General features: G+C 43.4%; 1 protein-coding gene across 3 annotated transcripts in view; it reads right to left on the bottom strand.

Moving 5' to 3' along the window:
* The window catches only part of MTDH (metadherin), a 186,394-nt gene that overhangs the window by 72,468 nt on the left and 96,025 nt on the right, over positions 1–17,901 (bottom strand). For all 3 annotated transcript variants that reach the window (XM_029591759.1, XM_029591760.1, XM_029591762.1), the window contains one exon: positions 15,503–15,592. In XM_029591759.1, the coding sequence (XP_029447619.1) occupies positions 15,503–15,592 (90 nt within the window). The remainder of the gene's footprint in view (positions 1–15,502; positions 15,593–17,901) is intronic.

The raw sequence follows: 17,901 nt of genomic DNA, 5'->3' as shown, positions 1-17,901 counted from the left end.
CCCAGCTGCTGCAGTCCTGGAGGCAGTGTCAAAGCTATCGTAAGCTGCTCTGACCTCATGCTTTCCTGCTTCTAGGCCTTTGTTCACTATGGCCTGTGCTATTCTTGACACTGTGCAGGTAGCGAGTTTATGAATTGCTCCATCTGCTTCCATAAGTCTCTCTGATACTGTGTCATATACAACTGGTATGCAGAGATTCTCGAATTCAGGATTGCTACTTGATACACCTTTTTTCCTAATGTATCCAGGAAGCGGTGGTCTTTTCCTGGGGGAGTTGAAGAGTGAGGACGGACACGTCTTGACTTTTTCTGGGCAGATTCAACTACCACTGAATTATGTGGTAATTGTGCTTTTTGGAAGCCAGGTGCAGTCTGTACCAGATAGGTGGAATCCACTCTTGTTTACTGCTGGAACTGTAGAAGGGTGCTTCCAGATCCTGTGTTGTAGATCTAAGAGCACTTCATGGATTGGGATAGCCAAAACTTGTTTGGGAGGATCTACAAATTGTAAGACTTCTAGAGTGTGTTGTCTAGTGTCTTGTTCAGTAGTCAGTTTAAAGGGTATGGTATCTGCCATGTCTTGTATAAAAACTGGAGAATGATAAGTCTTCTGGTGGGGACTTTTTTCTGGGTTCTGGTGGAGAGGGTTCTGACAAAGTCCTCAGAAGATATTTTTGTGCCTTGGCTATCCCAGGAGTCTTAATCATCATCCCTGTGAGGGGATCTTGTGATGGGCTTGGATGGTAAATGTAATCCTGATGGACCTGGTAATGGGTCATCGATGGGAGGTAATGGAAGTGTTTGTTTTTCAGGTTGTTTTGGTAAAGTGTCGATGACATCTTGATACCGTTGTAGTAGACGCTGGAAGAAAGCTAGATCTTGAATTTCTGGCTCATCCTGTGGTGGTTGGATCGACGGAATAGTTATCGGAATAGACGTCGAAGGTGGTCGTCTCGATGTCAGACCTGACATCGGCAGAGTCATCGGTATTGACGTTGAAGACTTCGATGGCAGGTGTGTGTATATCGATGTGGACGTCATTATTTTGGGCGTCGACATCAAGTCTCCTTTAGTCGTCTGTGTGAAGGTAGACACTGGCATCGGTGGTCTCACCGGCATTTGCAAATTTGCCGGCATCGATGCAGAGAGCATCGGCATCGACGAGCCTGTCGGTATTAGATGTTGCTCCATAAAGGCCTTGGATACCGCTTGTCTGAATCTCAGACAATTCCAGCGTTACAACTGATGGTACCAGAGCAGTTGTAAGTGGTGGCGGAGGCTGAGGTGTAGGATCCGGTGCAGAGCCCTGCACAGGATCAGGAACCGAAGATGGAGGAGTAGGCCCAGGCGGTGTTTCCTCAGTCCGTGGCCGCTTTGCCATCAAGGGTTCCTGGGGATCCGTTTTGGGCATCGATGGTAGGTGTCGATGCTTGTGTTTTAACTTCTGAGGGTCGATGGATTTCATCGATGACGACTACGGTGACGAAGGATCCCCCGACGGCCCCGGGCGAGGTTTTTTAAGTAGTAAGTGCTTCGACGTTCTGGTCCGGGACGACTTTGAAGACGCCGACGGAGATGGGATAAGCTGAAGCTGGAAAAGATGCTCCATTTTTTCAAGCCGGGTCTTTCGACTTTTTGGAGTCATCTCGGCGCATTGTGGGCAATTATTTACCTCATGTTTTTCCCCGAGGCATAGCACACATTCGAGGTGCGGGTTGGTAATCGACATTTTCCGAGCGCATACAGGACATTTTTTAAACCCCATAGCCATGTTTCTTATCGACAGCAGTCGAAAGAAGGGGAATTCGTGGGAAGAGAAAAACCTTCGAAAAAAGGGACAAATGAGACAGAGGTACTCACTGGCCGGTGAAGAAAAATTACCCCTCTAAATCTGTGACAGAATATCTAATTTAATCGACTTTTTCAATCAAATTTTTGTTGAGAGGAATCTCAACGGCTCCTTATTCCATGATGCGGACAGCAGCACGGAAAAACGAAGACTTAAGAGTGACACCTGTGGCAGAGAATATCATAGCATGCTGGGCATGCTCAGTGGGCACCACAGTGCCAGTCAAAAGTTTTTAGAAACTTTGACAGTAAATTTTTCCGCCTAGGGCTCCGTTGCTGACGTCACCCATATGTGAGGACTAGCATCCTGCTTGTCCTGGGATGAATGCTTTTCTGTACACCTTCCAACTTAATATCATAGCAATATTAAGTTGGAGGCCCCAAAAAACCCCAAAATTTAAAAACCTGCCCGCAGCCCATGGGTTGGAAGACAGATGCTCAATTTTGTCGGCGTCCATTTTCCGAACCCGTGGCTGTCAGCGGGTTCGAGAACAGACGCCAGTAAAATTGAGCGTTGGCTGTTAAACCTGCTGACAGCTGCCGCTTCTGTCAAAAAGGATGCACTAGGGACGCACTAGTGCCCCTAGCGCCTCCTTTTACTGCGGGCCCTAATTTGCATGTCTTTTACTGAATCGCATGCCCAGGACAGTGGCCTGGGCGCTCGCCGGCTCTCCCGCACGTCTTACTTTATCGGCCCGTATGTCCTTTCACTTTGAAAACCGCCATAGGTACAAAGTATATATGGTTAGCTGCAACTGCTTTTGTCAGAGTAAAATGATGCTTGAAAAGTACACGATTTGAAAATGCAGTCTAAGCACCTACGTTTTTCTCTCCTGAGCTAAACAATCCCAGGAATGCCTCCTCACAATGTGTTAAAGTATGCGAGATCAAACTATGTGCACACTTCATAGCATTGAAAGTGCGACATTTTCAGCCAATTTGTGTGTGTACATTTTTTTTTTTGCCCAGGAAATTTGCTTAGAATACTGCCCTCCTATGTTTGGGCCAGGACAATTTGGTTGGGTACTTGCTTCCTGAAAATCTTTAGAACTTAGTGACTTGGCCTTAGCTTCAGAAATTGTGTAGTCTTTTCCTGAAGGGACCAGGAGCCCTGGGGTGTGAAGTCCAGTTAAATTAACTCTCCAGTTCAAGCTGGATGCTTTTTTTTTTTTTTTGAGAGAAGATAGATATGTTACATCCATGGATTAGAATAAGAAAGGACAATGAAAAATAAAAGAAAAGCAATACAATAAGGTATGCACGCAGATATTGCATGTTTAAACAAACCAAATTGCCCTTCCTCAAAAAATTCAGTCCCAAACAAAAGTAATAAAGAAAGAAAATCTGGGCCAATGAGACTAGTCTTAATAAAAAATATAAAGCACAGCCAATCCATGTATCCCCCCATATGAATTTTATCTAAATAAGCAAACAAACCAGAAAGAAAAACAAACTAAAAAAAAAACCACACAAGAAAGCAGAAAATCCAGCCAACACAACCACAACCACATCCACAGATACACCAACCACTCAACCCCACATTCATCCCACCTTCTCATTAGTATTTTACATTTATAGAAAATTTGTTAATATATCTATATCACTGTTTCCAGTCTCAATAAAATGTTCATACTAAGGTACAGCATTAAATCATAATACATTATATGATGCTATATCCGCTTGATGTTAACACTTTCTGTACCCTGTTAGGTAACCCTTTACGTCTTTTTCCATAAATGCTCATATTCTGCAGGAATCTTCCTGTTGGTGAGGAGTGCATCCAGGCGTTTCACCTGCATCCAATCTGCGATTTTACAGAACCACTCAAAGATACTAGGTCTCTTATTTTGAATCCAATATGCTAATATAATAGCTTTAGTCAATATCATAATTTGAAAATACTTAACTTTATATTTAGAAGCATCATTTAACCGAGACACCGAACCCAGAACCACAAATGAACCAGTGAATGGTTGTTTTTGGCAGAGAATATTCCCAATAAATGATAATACAGCATCCCAAAGAGAACAAAGCAGGACACAAAACAAATGCAAAAACGTACTTCTGTGGATTTTGCACTTATCACATATTTCAGAATCCACCACTCATTTTATATGCCTCAACCTTATCAATCTGCACAATATGTAGAACTTTAAATTGTAATTCTTGCAATTTGGCATCTATTGGCACTGTGTGTGCTAGTTCAAAATATTTTCCTAAAATCTACCGTCAAGGCATCCCCCATCTCTGTAAACCACTTACATGCAAGAGTAAAAAGCTGTGACCTAGACTCTCCCCGAAACCTGATGTTATGCCAAAATGCAAGTATACTGAAGTTCTACTCACATGTTTAAAGTTGTTTATAAAAGAAGTTTAGGTAAAATGCCAAGATATTTGTGACTGAACTGATTGGAAATAGTATCTTGCAATTTAGGCATATTAAAGCTTTGTTGTATTTGTTCAAATGACATTGCTACTCCTTGGGCGGAGGAATGAAAGGTTCCCAAGTTAGTTACTCCTTTTTTTGTGCCAAATTTGAAATAAAGGGCTGTCCTGTCCCGGCACAAAGAAAGGATTACCCATAACTAAGTCAGTTGCATGCAAGTAGTACTGGTCTTAAATATGTATAGAAATCTTTGCATCCAGAGTACCATCAGATAGATGGAGAACATTTACCATTTTCAACAGACAGAATTTCATTAACTAGTTTAGGCACTTCATATTTAAAAAACATTGCTTATACCATTCCCATACAAACCGCAACTGACAAGCAACATTATGAAAATGAGGAAGTCGCAGAACCCCATATGTTTTGGCATGCATAAGTGTCTTGCAACTAAATTTTTGCCACTTTCCCCCTCCGAATAAATTGTATTAGAGATGACTTAAAGTGAGCAATATCCTTAGGGGCGGATTTTCAGAGCCCTGCTCGCGTAAATCCGCCCAAAACCGGGCGGATTTACGCGAGCAGGGCCCTGCGCGCCGGGAAGCCTATTTTACATAGGTCTCCCGGCGCGCAGAGCCCCGGGACTCGCGTAAGTCCCGGGGTTCTCGGAGGGGGGCGTGTCGGGGGCGGGGCCGGAGCGCGCGGCGTTGCGGGGGCGTGTCGGCAGCGTTTTGGGGGCGGGTACGGGGGCGTGGCTACGGCCCGGGGCGGTCCGGGGGCGTGGCCGCGCCCTCCGTACCCGCCCCCAGGTCGCGGCCCGGCGCGCAGGAGTCCCGCTCGCGCGCGGGGATTTACGCCTCCCTCTGGGAGGCGTAAATCCCCCGACAAAGGTAGGATGGGGGTTTAGACAGGGCCGGGCGGGTGGGTTAGGTAGGGGAAGGGAGGGGAAGGTGAGGGGAGGGCAAAGGAAAGTTCCCTTCTAGGCCGCTCCGAAATCGGAGCGGCCTAGGAGGGAACGGGGGTAGGCTGCGCGGCTCGGCGCGCGCAGGCTATACGAAATAGATAGCCTTGCGCGCGCCGATCCAGGATTTTAGCCGATACGTGCGACTACGTGCGTATCTACTAAAATCCAGCGTACTTTTGTTTGCGCCTGGAGCGCAAACAAAAGTAGGCTATTCGCGCTCGTCTGAAAATCTACCCCTTAGATTTTAACCATTTAGGAAGCATTTGTAATTTGTATAGTAATTTAGTGAATAACATTTTAAACAGGGTGCACCTCCCCAGTAAGGAAATAGGAAAGTCAGATTGCATGGATGAACAATTACATCTATTTATATTAAGTGTATACATATGGTTGCCCCGACGGAATTTTGTTTAACATCTCGCTGCTGTTGCTGGACGAGGGGCACTTCCTGCTTCCGCTAGGAGGCGGGACTTGGACTACCTTCTATAAATTTTAACACTCTGCGGCGCGCTGCTGAAGCCGGGCGCGCGTTTAAGCAGGGCTTTGCCGGGATTGCTGGTATTTGGGACCTCTTTTACTACTACCAGATAAGTATTGGAATTGTTGTTCACCTAACTCCAAGAAGTGTTTCTCTTGAAAATTGATTGTTGTATGCAACTTCCAAAAACTTGTTTTTGTCCTTTTGAGTGTTTAAGGTTTGAATATTTACAGTAAATATGCCACACACTAAAAGGAAAGCCTAGTTGCGGCCTTCTAGTGATATGGCAATAATAGATGCAGGACAAAAAACTGTTTTGGAATGGCTTGAACCCCAATCATCCCCTAGTGGGCTGACCGCTGAAGGTAGGATACAAGGACGGTGTGATCCTCCTCAGGTCATAGAGGTATCATTAAGCCCGGTGGCACCGGTACCACCATCACCCCCTGGTGGAGTGGGTGAGATATCCCAAATACAGACAGGGGAAAGGCAGGAAGATACATTAAACCCATCGGAAGTAGAAGATAGCTCCATTCAGCAAAAGGAAGTATTAGAACTGAATCAGCAACATCAAGAGAAAGCCCAATTAAGCATTTTACAGAGTTCCCCTAAAGAGTTTAGTACACCAAAAATAAACAAAATAGATAAAGAAAAGAATGGGAATATTAAGGTAGTTATTGATGTAGAAAATATCCCAAAGCCGGCATGTATCACCTTGGAAACACTATGGAATTACATGGTTAAGCTAGATAACATCAATTAATAAGCTAACCGAAGTAGTAATGCAGACGTCCACGTCATCTGTATCAAATACTGCAGAATTAGAAAAACAGAAAAAGGAAGTGAATATATTAGAGAAAAGAATATTACAAATAGAAAAAGACACAAAGTCAACAAGTTACATCAGAAGAAGTTGTGAGTAGAAGATTGGAAATATTAGAAAATACTGTGAGATCTTTGAACATTAGAGTCAATAATTTTCCTATAATAAGAAAGATTAATCCAATTGAATTATTCAGGAACTATCTGATGCAAATATTAAAAATGTCTGAGAAAAGTCTTCCTGTTATTGTAAAGGCATTCTACTTAGGAGGAAAAAAGGTTAAAGTAGATCAGGATAGGAAAGTAGAAGAGGAAAAAGAACAAAATGAACAAGAAGTTATCAGTAATTCCATAGAATTGTCAGAACTTTTGCAAAAATCTCAGGATGAGATAATAATTAAGTCTAGGGGGACATTATTAGTCCAATTAGCTTTTTCTACAGACAAAGACCTAGTAATGAGATCCTTCTTTAAGAATAGGACAACCACCTTTTATGGTGATAAAATATGGATATTTCCAGATTTAATGAAAATAACGCAAATACGTAGGAAGAATTTTCTACAGTACAGGGGGAAAGTCTTGGAAAAGGGTGGATATTTTAATTTGAAATATCCTTGTAGATGCTTAGTTAAACTGAATGGTAAAAACTATTCTTTTACGGATCCTGAAGAGTTAAAGGATCTTCTCGCATTATAATGTCCGATAATGTATAAAATGGGATCAATGTTGCATAATTACTATATGTATATTTTTATTTTTTCCTTTTGACCGTTCGACTCAAGAGGAAGCACTTCTATTTTCCTTTTTTATATATAATCTTATGAAAAGGACAAATAATTTTTCCAGTATGTTACTTTATTATGTTAAATGTTTATTCATTTGATTATATTACTAAGATGCATTTAAATATGTATTGTTAACTCTTGAATGAAAACAATAAAAAAGAGAATTTCAAAAAAAAGTGTATACATATGGTTAAGGTTCTTAGGTATCCAAGCCCCTAGGTACTTCAATGTGCAAGTAGGCCACGCCAAGGGAAATTCTCCAATCCAATCCCATTTAAAATTATCCTGTATTGGTAGTGCTTCCAATTTGGAAAAAATAATTTTTAATCCTGCAAATAACCCAAACTGCTTGATCATATCTAGAGTTTTTTCCAAGGAGATTAATGGCTCACCCAAAAATAAGAGCATATCATCTGCAGACAGACAAAACTTGGATTCACTTTTACCCAAAACAAAGCCTTGAATTGAGCTGTCTAATCGAAGCTTCTGCACAAGTGGTTCTTATTGTAAGAATATATAGTAACTGAAACAGTAGACAAGCTTGACAAGTGCCCCCATTAAAAAAAATAAGTTTGGATAGCTCATTAACATTGTATACTTTTCAAGCTGCAACAACCTGATCCACTGAATAAAAGAATCAGGTATCCCATATTTTTGTAAGAATCAGGTATCCCATATTTTTGTAAGATCCAAACATGTAATCCCAATGTACACTGTTGAATTTTTTTTCTGCATCTAAACTGATGAGACCCCTGGGATTACATCGTTCTCCAGAACTGATTGCTTCTATCAGCTTAAACATAGGTAACCCCATGTTTACCATGAACAAAACCGGTTTGATCAACAGCCACGAGATTAGGTACAACCTTCTTTAGACGGGCAGCAAGAAGGGCTGCCAATATCTTTAGATCCATATTTATTAAAGATATTGGTTTATACAAGCCTGGTACTGTTAAATCTTTGCCTGGTTTTGGGAAGACCAATATTTTGGCTGTATTCATGATCTGTGAGAAAGATCCCTGCTGTAAACATCTTTTATTCATACGTAACATATCCAGCACTTCATTTTGAAATATTTTATAAAATTCTGCCCCAAACCCATCCAACCTTGAAGCTTTTGCCAAAGGTAAACATTGTATGATAGCTCTAATTTCACTGGCAGTAATGGGTTTGTGCAACATCTATTTGTGTAATATCGATATTAGAGGTAGAGAAAGACCCTCAAAAAACTCCTCTCGCTGTGAAGCATGTTCTACCTTCTTAGCATACAATTTCTGTTAATAATTGAAGCATGTTCGTTATACCTTCCATATTAGCAGAAAGTTTACCCTGCTCAACTGAAAAGGAAGTGATGTAATGCTTTGGCTTATTGTTTCGGAGCAAGTGTGCCAAGAGTTTGCTGGCTTAATTCCCTTGAATGAACAATGGAGAAATTACTTACCTGATAATTTCGTTTTCCTTAGTGTAAGACAGATGGACTCAGGACCAGTGGGTTATGTGCTTCTCTGCTAGCAGATGGGAGACTGAGTCAGATTTCAAAGCTGACGTCACCTTAGATGTACCCCTGCAGTGAGCTCAGCTCTTCAGTATTCTCTTTGAAAAGCCATTGTGGATATGTATTTGCTTAACTTGATTAAAACTGATTAAACTTGAACGAACTGATTCAACTAATTTAAAAAACTAGAGACCGCCAGTGCTCTCAAGCAATCAACCCAGACATGTGACAAACTGCAGGTGTCTTGAACTAGGGGTAGGCAACGGCTTACCCCTATTTGCTTAGTCTCGAGGTTTGCTTTCAGAGGTCCTCCTTCTCTGGGGCAGCTGTGGGCGGGATGCTCAGTCCATCTGTCTACACTAAGGAAAACGAAATTATTAGGCAAGTCATTTCTCCATTTCCTAGCGTGTAGCCAGATGGACTCAGGACCAGTGGGATGTACAAAAGCTACTCATGGACAGGGTGGGAGGCTGCCCGTAACCCACTTAGTACTGCCCTGCGATGGCCGAGTCTTCTCGGGCCTGAACATCCAGGCGGTAGAACCTGGAGAAAGTGTGTAAGGAAGATGTTGCTGCCCGACAGATCTCGGCAGGCGACAGCAGCTTGGTTTCTGCCCAAGATACTGCCTGGGCCCTAGTAGAACAAGCCTTAACCTGCAGTGGGAAGGGCTTTCCTGCCTCTATGTAGGGTGCCTTGATTACTTCCTTCATCCAGTGAGCTATGGTTGCCTACAGGCCGCTTCTCCTTGATTCTTCCTGCTGTGGAGAACGAACAAGCGATCCGTTTTGTGCACCGGTTCCGATCTGTCCAGGTATCACACCAGAAGTCTGCCGATATTTAGATGGTGAAAAAGGTGTGAGTCTTCCGAGTCCCTATGTTCAGCCGGAGATGGTAGGGAGATGGCTTGGTTCAAATGAAACTCTGAAACCACTTTCAGTAAAAAGGAGGGGAGGGTGCACAGCTGTATGGTTCCAGGAGTGAACCTAAGGAACGGTTCCCGACAGGATAGTGCCTGTAGTTCAGAGATGCGACGAGCTGAACATAGTGCCACCAGGAATACCATCTTCAATGTTAAGAGGCATAGTGACAGACCATTCGTTGGTCTGAAGGAAGCCCCCGTTAGGAAGTCTAATACCAGATTGAGGTTCCATAGGGCACCAGCCACTTTAGGATGGCCGAAGTTGCTTAATCCCTTTTAGGAAGCGGGTCAAATCTGGATGAGCTGATAAGACTGATTCCGTTCACTTCGGCTCTGAAGCAGGAGAGGGCTGCCACTTGGACCTCCCCTTCTTAATACCATCCTGTAGGAACTCCAGAATCATGGGGATCTTGGCCGCCCACGGGAGTATCCTGCAGTCCTTGCACCAGGCTTTGAATATTCTCCAGATCCGTACGTATGCTAGAGATGTTGAGAACTTGCGTGCGTGGAGCAGGGTGTCAATCACAGCCTTCGAGTAACCGCACTTCAGGCAAGTCCTCTCTAGGGACAGACCGTAAGAGAGAATCGCAATGCATTTTCGTGAAGAATCAGGCCCTGCGTGGAGGTAAGCACAGAGGGCTCCCCGCAAGGAGTCTTTGCATATCTGCGTACTATGGGCGTCTTGGCCAACCCGGGGCCACTAGTAGAACTAGTCCTGTGTGGTGTTCTATCTTGCCCAGTAGTGGCCTTGGGGGGGGGGGGGGGGAGAAGACGTACAGGTCTGGCCAGGCCTGGACGAGAGCGTCGATCCCTTGGGAATGTGGCTCTCGACTGCAGCTGAAGAACCTGGGGACTTGGGCACAGAGGTGGCCAGTAGGTCCATGGCTGGGAGGCCCCAGCGATTTACTATCAGTTGGAAGACTGGTCGACAGCATCCATTCCCCTGGACCCAGGCTCTCTCTGCTGAGTTGCTGCCTATTCCTGCGATGTGGGAGGCAGAGATCCCTTGTACGTTCATCTCCGCCCATGCCATGAGAGGGTCTTATCTCCAGAGACACCTGATGGCTCCTGGTTCCTCCCTGGTGGTTGATGTAGGCAATCGTAGTGTTATAAGACATTACTCGAATCGCTTTGCCTCTGAGTCAGTGGCTGAATCGCAGGCACGCTAGTCTGACTACTCTAGTTTCCAGGCGGTTTATGTTTCATCCCGCCTCTTCTTTGCTCCATTGCCCTGGGCCATCAGTTCCTAACAGTGGGCTCCCCACCCTCGTAGGCTCACATCCGTGGTGAGCACGATCCAGTTCAGTGGGGATAGGCTTACTTCTCTGCTTAGGTGGTCTTCCTGTAGCCACCACTGAAGCTGAGAACATACCTCTGCTGGTAGTTGGAGGCAAATTGAGTAGTCCTGGGACAGTGGGTTCCAGTGTGACAGTAAGGAGCACTGGAGTGGTCGCAATCGAAATCGCTGAGAGCCTCAGCCCCTAGTTCTCCTGGGGGAGGGGCGTGGGATCTTTTACCCCTGTCCTCCGGTAGCCGAGGCACTGGAGACTCACCCCACTTGCTGGCTAACATCTCCAGTTCGCTTCCGAATAAGAGATCCTTTAAAGGGCATCCTTGTGAGATTCGCTTTAGAGGTCGTGTCAGCAGACCAATTCTGCAACCATAACTGTCTTCTGGCCGCCACTACAGAGACTACTTCTCTGGCTGAGGTACGCACCAGATCTGAGCTGCTGCAGGTTCAATCGTTTCACCGGTATATGTTCCTGCATCGTTTGCCTCTCTCTCTCTCTTTCTCTCGAGGAGCAAACAGGAATGTGCTACCAGTGCGCAGCAGGAAGCAACCTGCAGTGTCCTTGCTGTTGCGAAGGCCTGCATAAGGATAAATTCTAATCGTCTATCCTTATTATCCTTCAATGCAGCCCCCTCCCTCAACGGGAATGGTCGTTCGCTTTGAAACGGCACAGACCATGGCGCCCACGTTCGGAAAAACGCAGACATTCCTTGGTCGCTGGTTCCAGAGAGTACAAGGCTTCCAAGGCCCGACCTCCTTTAAAGCTGGCCTCTGGGGCATCCCACTCCAGGTCAATCAGTTCCTGGATGGCTTCCATCACTGGGAAATAGCAGGAGGCTTTATGATGGGACACCAAGATGGGGTTCTTCACTGGTTCCACCATAGGGTCCATGCCTGGGATCCTCAGAGTCTGGGAAATAAGGGCTGGTAATTCATCCCTGTGGTAGAAGTGAAGCATGGTTCTGTATAGTTCCAGACCTGGAGGGATTTCTCCTTCTTCCAGAGAGCTGCCATCATCTGAGGTATCCTGGTCCCCGTCTGGGAAATTCTTGGTTAGGCAAGGCATCCGAACAGAGCCGGGAGTATCCTGGAGCTGATTGTGCCTGAACGAAGGCTTGCAGCCCCTGGAAAAATTCTAGCCAGGAGAAGGTCCCTGGGTCCATGTTAACCCCAGGGAGAGTCCGAGTAGGGGCCCCCGAGGTGCCCTCTTGTGGAGATGCCATGTTGGAGTTGCATAGATCCGGGGTGCTATCGTATGCAGTAGTTCCGGACCCATTCTCCGACAGTGAGGGACCAGGCTTTGGTCCCCCCTGGGCTTCTTCGCAATGACGACACAGGCAGGACTCCAGTTCAGGCTGTGCAAAAAGAGTGCCTTCTGGGCTTCTTGGACGCCGGTGCCATTGCCTCTAAGTCTCGGCGCCCAGGTAATGTGCTTCAATGTGCACGTAGTTATATGTTTGAGCACAATGTGAGAGTGTAGCTGTAAACGCGGCTGTGCGTGTAGTTGTGCATGCGGTGGGCACGCATCTATATTGGATGCGCACAAGTTGGGCGCATCGGCCTGCCGGTCCCACGTGTACCACCGGTTGAGAAGGGAAGATGGCGCAGACGCCACCCACGCATAAGATGGCGCCCTCGAGGGTCTCCACGTCTGGACCCCTGCACCGGATCGGGGCCTAGTCCAACCAAGGCTGCTCAACCTGATCGGTGCTCCCCTTTTTACCACTCCGCAAGAAAAAACGGAATCAGTACGGCAATCTGAGCCCTGGAGACCTGAATTTAAAGTTTTCTGCTTACCTGGTCTCTGTGCTTACCGATCGCATACCAGGACAGTCTCCAGCTGCAGGGGGAGGGGACTTTACCTTCACTGTCACGCTCCGTTGTACACCCGCTGCCTTTCAGACACTCTGGGGGCTAAGTCCATGCCGAGAACCAGCTACTGGACCAAGGCACACCTCTGAGGGATATCTAAAATCACTTCAGGAATTCTCAACTGGAGGAGGGACCCTTAGGTATCACTGCAGAAGAGTGGGACTCGATCTTCTTTAAGGTAAAAATTTTTCTTCTTTGCTGTAATTAACACTATTCTAGTGTTAGGGATGGTGTCTGCATCTGCTAGGAGACAGATACTGAAGAGCTGAGCTCAGTGCAGGGGTATATCTAAGGTGACATCAGCTTTGAAATCTGACTCGGTCTCCCATCTGCTAGCAGAAGAGCACATAACCCACTGGTCCTGAGTCTATCTGGCTACACGCTAGGAAATATAGTCTTATGTATGATATGCTGCATCTCTCCTTGAGAAGGCATTCAGCGATAGTCTAGTATTATTCATTTACTGGAAGACTTCTGGCTGCAAGGAGGAAATGGGTCCTTTTAAGAGTTTGCAATTGCTCTCCCAGAAGCAATATCTCTTGTCCCTTATTTTATTTTTATGAGCAAACTATAATCTGTCCTCTAATTACCACCTCTCCAGCATTCCAGAAGGTCTCACAACTTACTTCCTCTGAATCATTTAAATAAATTTTAAATTCAAGATCATAAAACAAGGATGACTGCATTCTCCATGCAAATGAAGGGATCTTTTTAGAGCTTATAGTCAACCTTAACAGGATAGGAGCATGATCAGGAATCATAAAAGTACCAATACTAGTTGAGCAAACCTTAGGGAACAGCACCATTGAAATTAAAGTCTGTTCTAGAATAGGACTATGCAGGTAGGATGCTATGTGGGACTGGAATGCATAGCATTTCCATAGTTACTTCTTCCAAAACAATTAAGGTCTGATACTCAAGTTCCAGGGGCATCAAATGTGCATTTTAGGGCAGATTCAATCCAGACTGGTACGGATATAGAGAAAAAAAAAATAGCTATGAATCTAAAATACAACAAAAAGAGCAGCAGCCATAGTGAACACATCCAACAACTAACCATGTAAAATGACAAACTATGGTGTACTGTGTGAACATGGGTACTAATGCACATGCTTAGATCGCCAAGAATTTCCTTGAAAGCTCTGGAAATCATGTCTGTGTTGATGTTGTCAGGATGATGTCACCAATATGCACAACTGCAGTGAACCGCTCAACATCGGAGATTAGCACTTATGCCAGAGACTTAACATTTATCAATTTATTTTTTTTTTGTTAGGATCAAAAGCATTCTATACAACATTAACTAATTCAGGTTATCTCAACGTCCAGGCTTATCAATATTGAAAACTGTGTTTTCAGCTTTTTTTTGGAATGTGGAATAATTCCTGTTCTACTCAGATACCTGTAGATAACCTATTCTATAATAAAGGGCCAACTACTGAAAAAGCCCATGCTCTCAACTGGAGTAGAATTCATCTTTTTAAAGGAACAGAGATAGACACCCTGATTTGATCTTAACTGTTGTCATGGAAAGTACCAAGTCTGCTTATTTTTAAGAAATTCAGGGTCATTACCTCTAAAGTTCCTAAACAGAATAAAAATCTTAAATTGGGAGAAAGCATTCACTGACAGCCTATGCAGTAAGTGAAGGGCAGATGAAATAGAAGTCAGTCTTGAATATTCCAACACTACAATCTGGACTATTCGTAGCCCATGTGTAAGTCGCTCAGGGAGGCCCGCAGACAAGCTATTAAAATAGTTCAGTCTTGATTTTAGATCAAAAACTGGACAGCTAACTGCCTCAACTTCTAAAAAAAAGTCATATGTACTTACATAAGACTCCAGAATTTTAACAAGATTACCATCCAACTTAACAACCAAAAACTGTACCAAAATGGGGTCAAACCACAAGTCTATCCTTACTGGTGTACATAATGGACCAGGATCTTTCCTATCTACCTTCAAGTTCTGTTTTCTTAAGTGGTGAATACCAGATTATTATGCAAAAACCAATTAGGTTTTATACCTAAATTTTTATTCAAGCAAGAGAAAGTGATAGCTTCATCCTTATCCACCGGAACTACAATTTGTATGTCATCCACATAAAATGAACACTTAACCCCCAGCCCAAATGTCTATATAAATATATTTAACAGGATGGGTATTGTAACTGATCTTCAAGAACTGTTTTTATATGCAAGTTTTATTTTTTGTTTTGTTATTGCTAATTCCCTTCGAAAACTAGTAAAAACCTCTTCCATGTCAGAAGGACAAGCAACAGCCAATACCAAAGTTATATTATTCTTATCTGAGCCACCCAAGGGTTTGCTGTACAGTTAATGTGCAACTTTACTTGTGATTTATAATGCTGTAGAAGTGAATCTGAACTGGGTGTAATGCATGGAACCACAGAGTGCTAGCCACTGATGTACAAACAAATGTGCTTAACCCAAAACATATTAAATGTCTTGAAAAATTCTAAGGAAGCAGATTACATTGAGATTAGTCCCATAGTCATGCACTAAAAATTTCAGAGAAAATGTAGCCAGAGCTCTTTCGATTTTGAAGTTACAAAGTAAAAGGAAACTAGTTTGAGCATTTTCTGAGAAAACAAAACAAAACAAGGGTATTAGGAAAATTTACCAGAAACCGCAGAATTTAATCCAAGTGACGTGAAAGAAGCAGAAGTCTGTTCAGAGGCATTTATTCTTCCATCCACAGTAGACCAGGGAGCTAAAAAGAAAATGATTTTTTACATAATATCTTTTCAAAGTGCTACATTTTCTCTATATTATCCAATAGATCATGTTCCAATACTATTTTGGTTGAATATATAAAACACTGTTTGTGGCACTAACCAGAGTCATACATAATGGGCACATTAAAGTTATAAAGTTATCAAATTATGTCTTAAGTGTGCTGTTGTGAATTATGAAACCAAAACCAAGTGCCTTTAGCAACTGCAAAGTGCTCTAAAAGAAAAAAAAAAAAACCCTCTTTAATGCACACACTGGAGTGTGTTCTGTACTCAAAATGTCCCAGGATCTGCCTAGACTGTTCTTTGAAAGAGGGGGACTGGAGATGCATGTATTTTGTACTGTAAATGAAAGCTGTAACTGCTTACCATAGGTGGTAATTTTGGCAACAGTGCCCACTTTAAAAAACATAAGTAATTTTTAATCTGGTACTGCAAAAGTATACATGCTTTCTGATGTCACTGCAGGAATGCACTTCTATATATGGAGTTACAATGTCAATGAAGGAATGCATCGGCTTCAAATGTAAGTTTCCATAAGTGCAATACGATGATATACCTAGGAACTTTCTGGATTTGACTTGGACACTAGAATGCTAAAAGAATTGCTGGATCTATGGGCAAACATGAGAAAACTCTGCCATTGCTGTAGTTGAAGCAGCCCATGCAGTCCCAGAAGGAATCAAATCCTTCCGAGTCCATGAGACATCCCATGGACCAGTGTGGGGCAAGGAGCGAGTGAGACAGCATGTTTGCCTGCATGTGTGTGGAAAAATGAGAGGAATGAGTGCGAGAGAGAATGAACATGTGACTATGTTTATGAGAGAGGAGAAAGTGTGTGTGCAAACTAGACCTCCCCTATTAATCCACAACAATCTCAATGTGACTTGATATCACAATTTCTTGAGTATATACCATACAGTTTCCAAAATTCAGAATCTGAGTGCACAGAGTTCATTTACAGTAATGCTCTTAAATCTGCCTTTAAAATTAGGGGAAAATCCTAAATTTTATTCGCTCAGCAGACCTTTGAGTGTAGCAGCAGCAGCAGCACTAATGGCTTCAATTCAGTCATACGATGCTGACAAATATTAAATTCTCACATTTTCTAAAGATTCTCACAGACTGAATATATACTGCAACAAGTCATCAAAAGGTGGACTGCCTTCAACACCAGTTGATGTGAGTACTCAAACACCTTTACATTCTTGCACATAAAATGCATTTTTAGACAACTCCTTCACTCCCAGACAGTTTTAACAGTCTCCATTAAAATTTCAGTGTCTGGTATAGCATATTGATGCCATCAAGTACAATTAAATCTGTTTTTATCACTCTGTTGGCAGACCCTTAAAGGATTTCAGTGCATGGTCATATGATGTAATCTAAAAAATAAGTTATCCTTTTTCCTGATCAATCATTTCATAACACTATCCAAAAGCTGTTAAATTGCAGCACTGCCTTCTATCCAGTACCCACATGAAGAATTCACAATTTAAATCAAAGATCAATCTGTATATGGTTACCAAACTCCAGATGAGACAAAATTTCTGGCCTTTATTCAAACTGACATCTTCCTTCTCATAAACTGGTGCAACTGACCATTGTAGATAAATCTCTAAATAGAATCCTGTTTGACAGAAAGTTGATCTGTCAGGACATGGCAACTGAACTATAATGAATACTTTGTATCATGGTAACAGATATTGTCACCAAATAGATTTTAGATCGCAAAGTTTTGACTGTAATTCATCATTAGAATACAACTGGTTTGGGCTGTCCTCATGCAGTAGGCCCTGGTTTGATCTATGGCTTGGGTCCTCCATTCTTACGGTCATTTGGGGCTGGGCATGTTACAGAAAGTAAAGCAGTTGCTTACCTTTAACAGGTGTTCTTCTGAGGATAGCAGAATGCCAGTCCTCAACAGGATGACATCATCCGATGGAGCCCGTAACAGAACTCTGATCTCAAAGATTCTAGAGCTTTCAGCATGCTTTACTGAGCTGTAACCCCCTCCCCTCAGTCCACGATATAGCAAATACATGGAAAAACACAACTCCCAGGGGAGGTGGGTGGGTTTCATGAAGACTAACATCCTGCTATCCTCTGAGAATACCTGTTACTGGTAGGCAATTCTCCTTTCTCCAAGAACAAGCAGGATGGTAGTGCTCACACATGTGAATCCCAAGGTAGAGGATGCCGAAAACAGGAAAAATGGGGAAAATCCTTTGCTGTGGAAGCACCAGCATCCTCCCCCCCTTTTTCCGTGAGGCAGCAGACCTATAAG

Source organism: Rhinatrema bivittatum, chromosome 2, assembly GCF_901001135.1.
Source record: "Rhinatrema bivittatum chromosome 2, aRhiBiv1.1, whole genome shotgun sequence".
Classification (NCBI taxonomy): domain Eukaryota; kingdom Metazoa; phylum Chordata; class Amphibia; order Gymnophiona; family Rhinatrematidae; genus Rhinatrema; species Rhinatrema bivittatum.
Note: the sequence above shows the minus strand (reverse complement) of the source record. Positions and strands in the feature narration are given on the sequence as shown.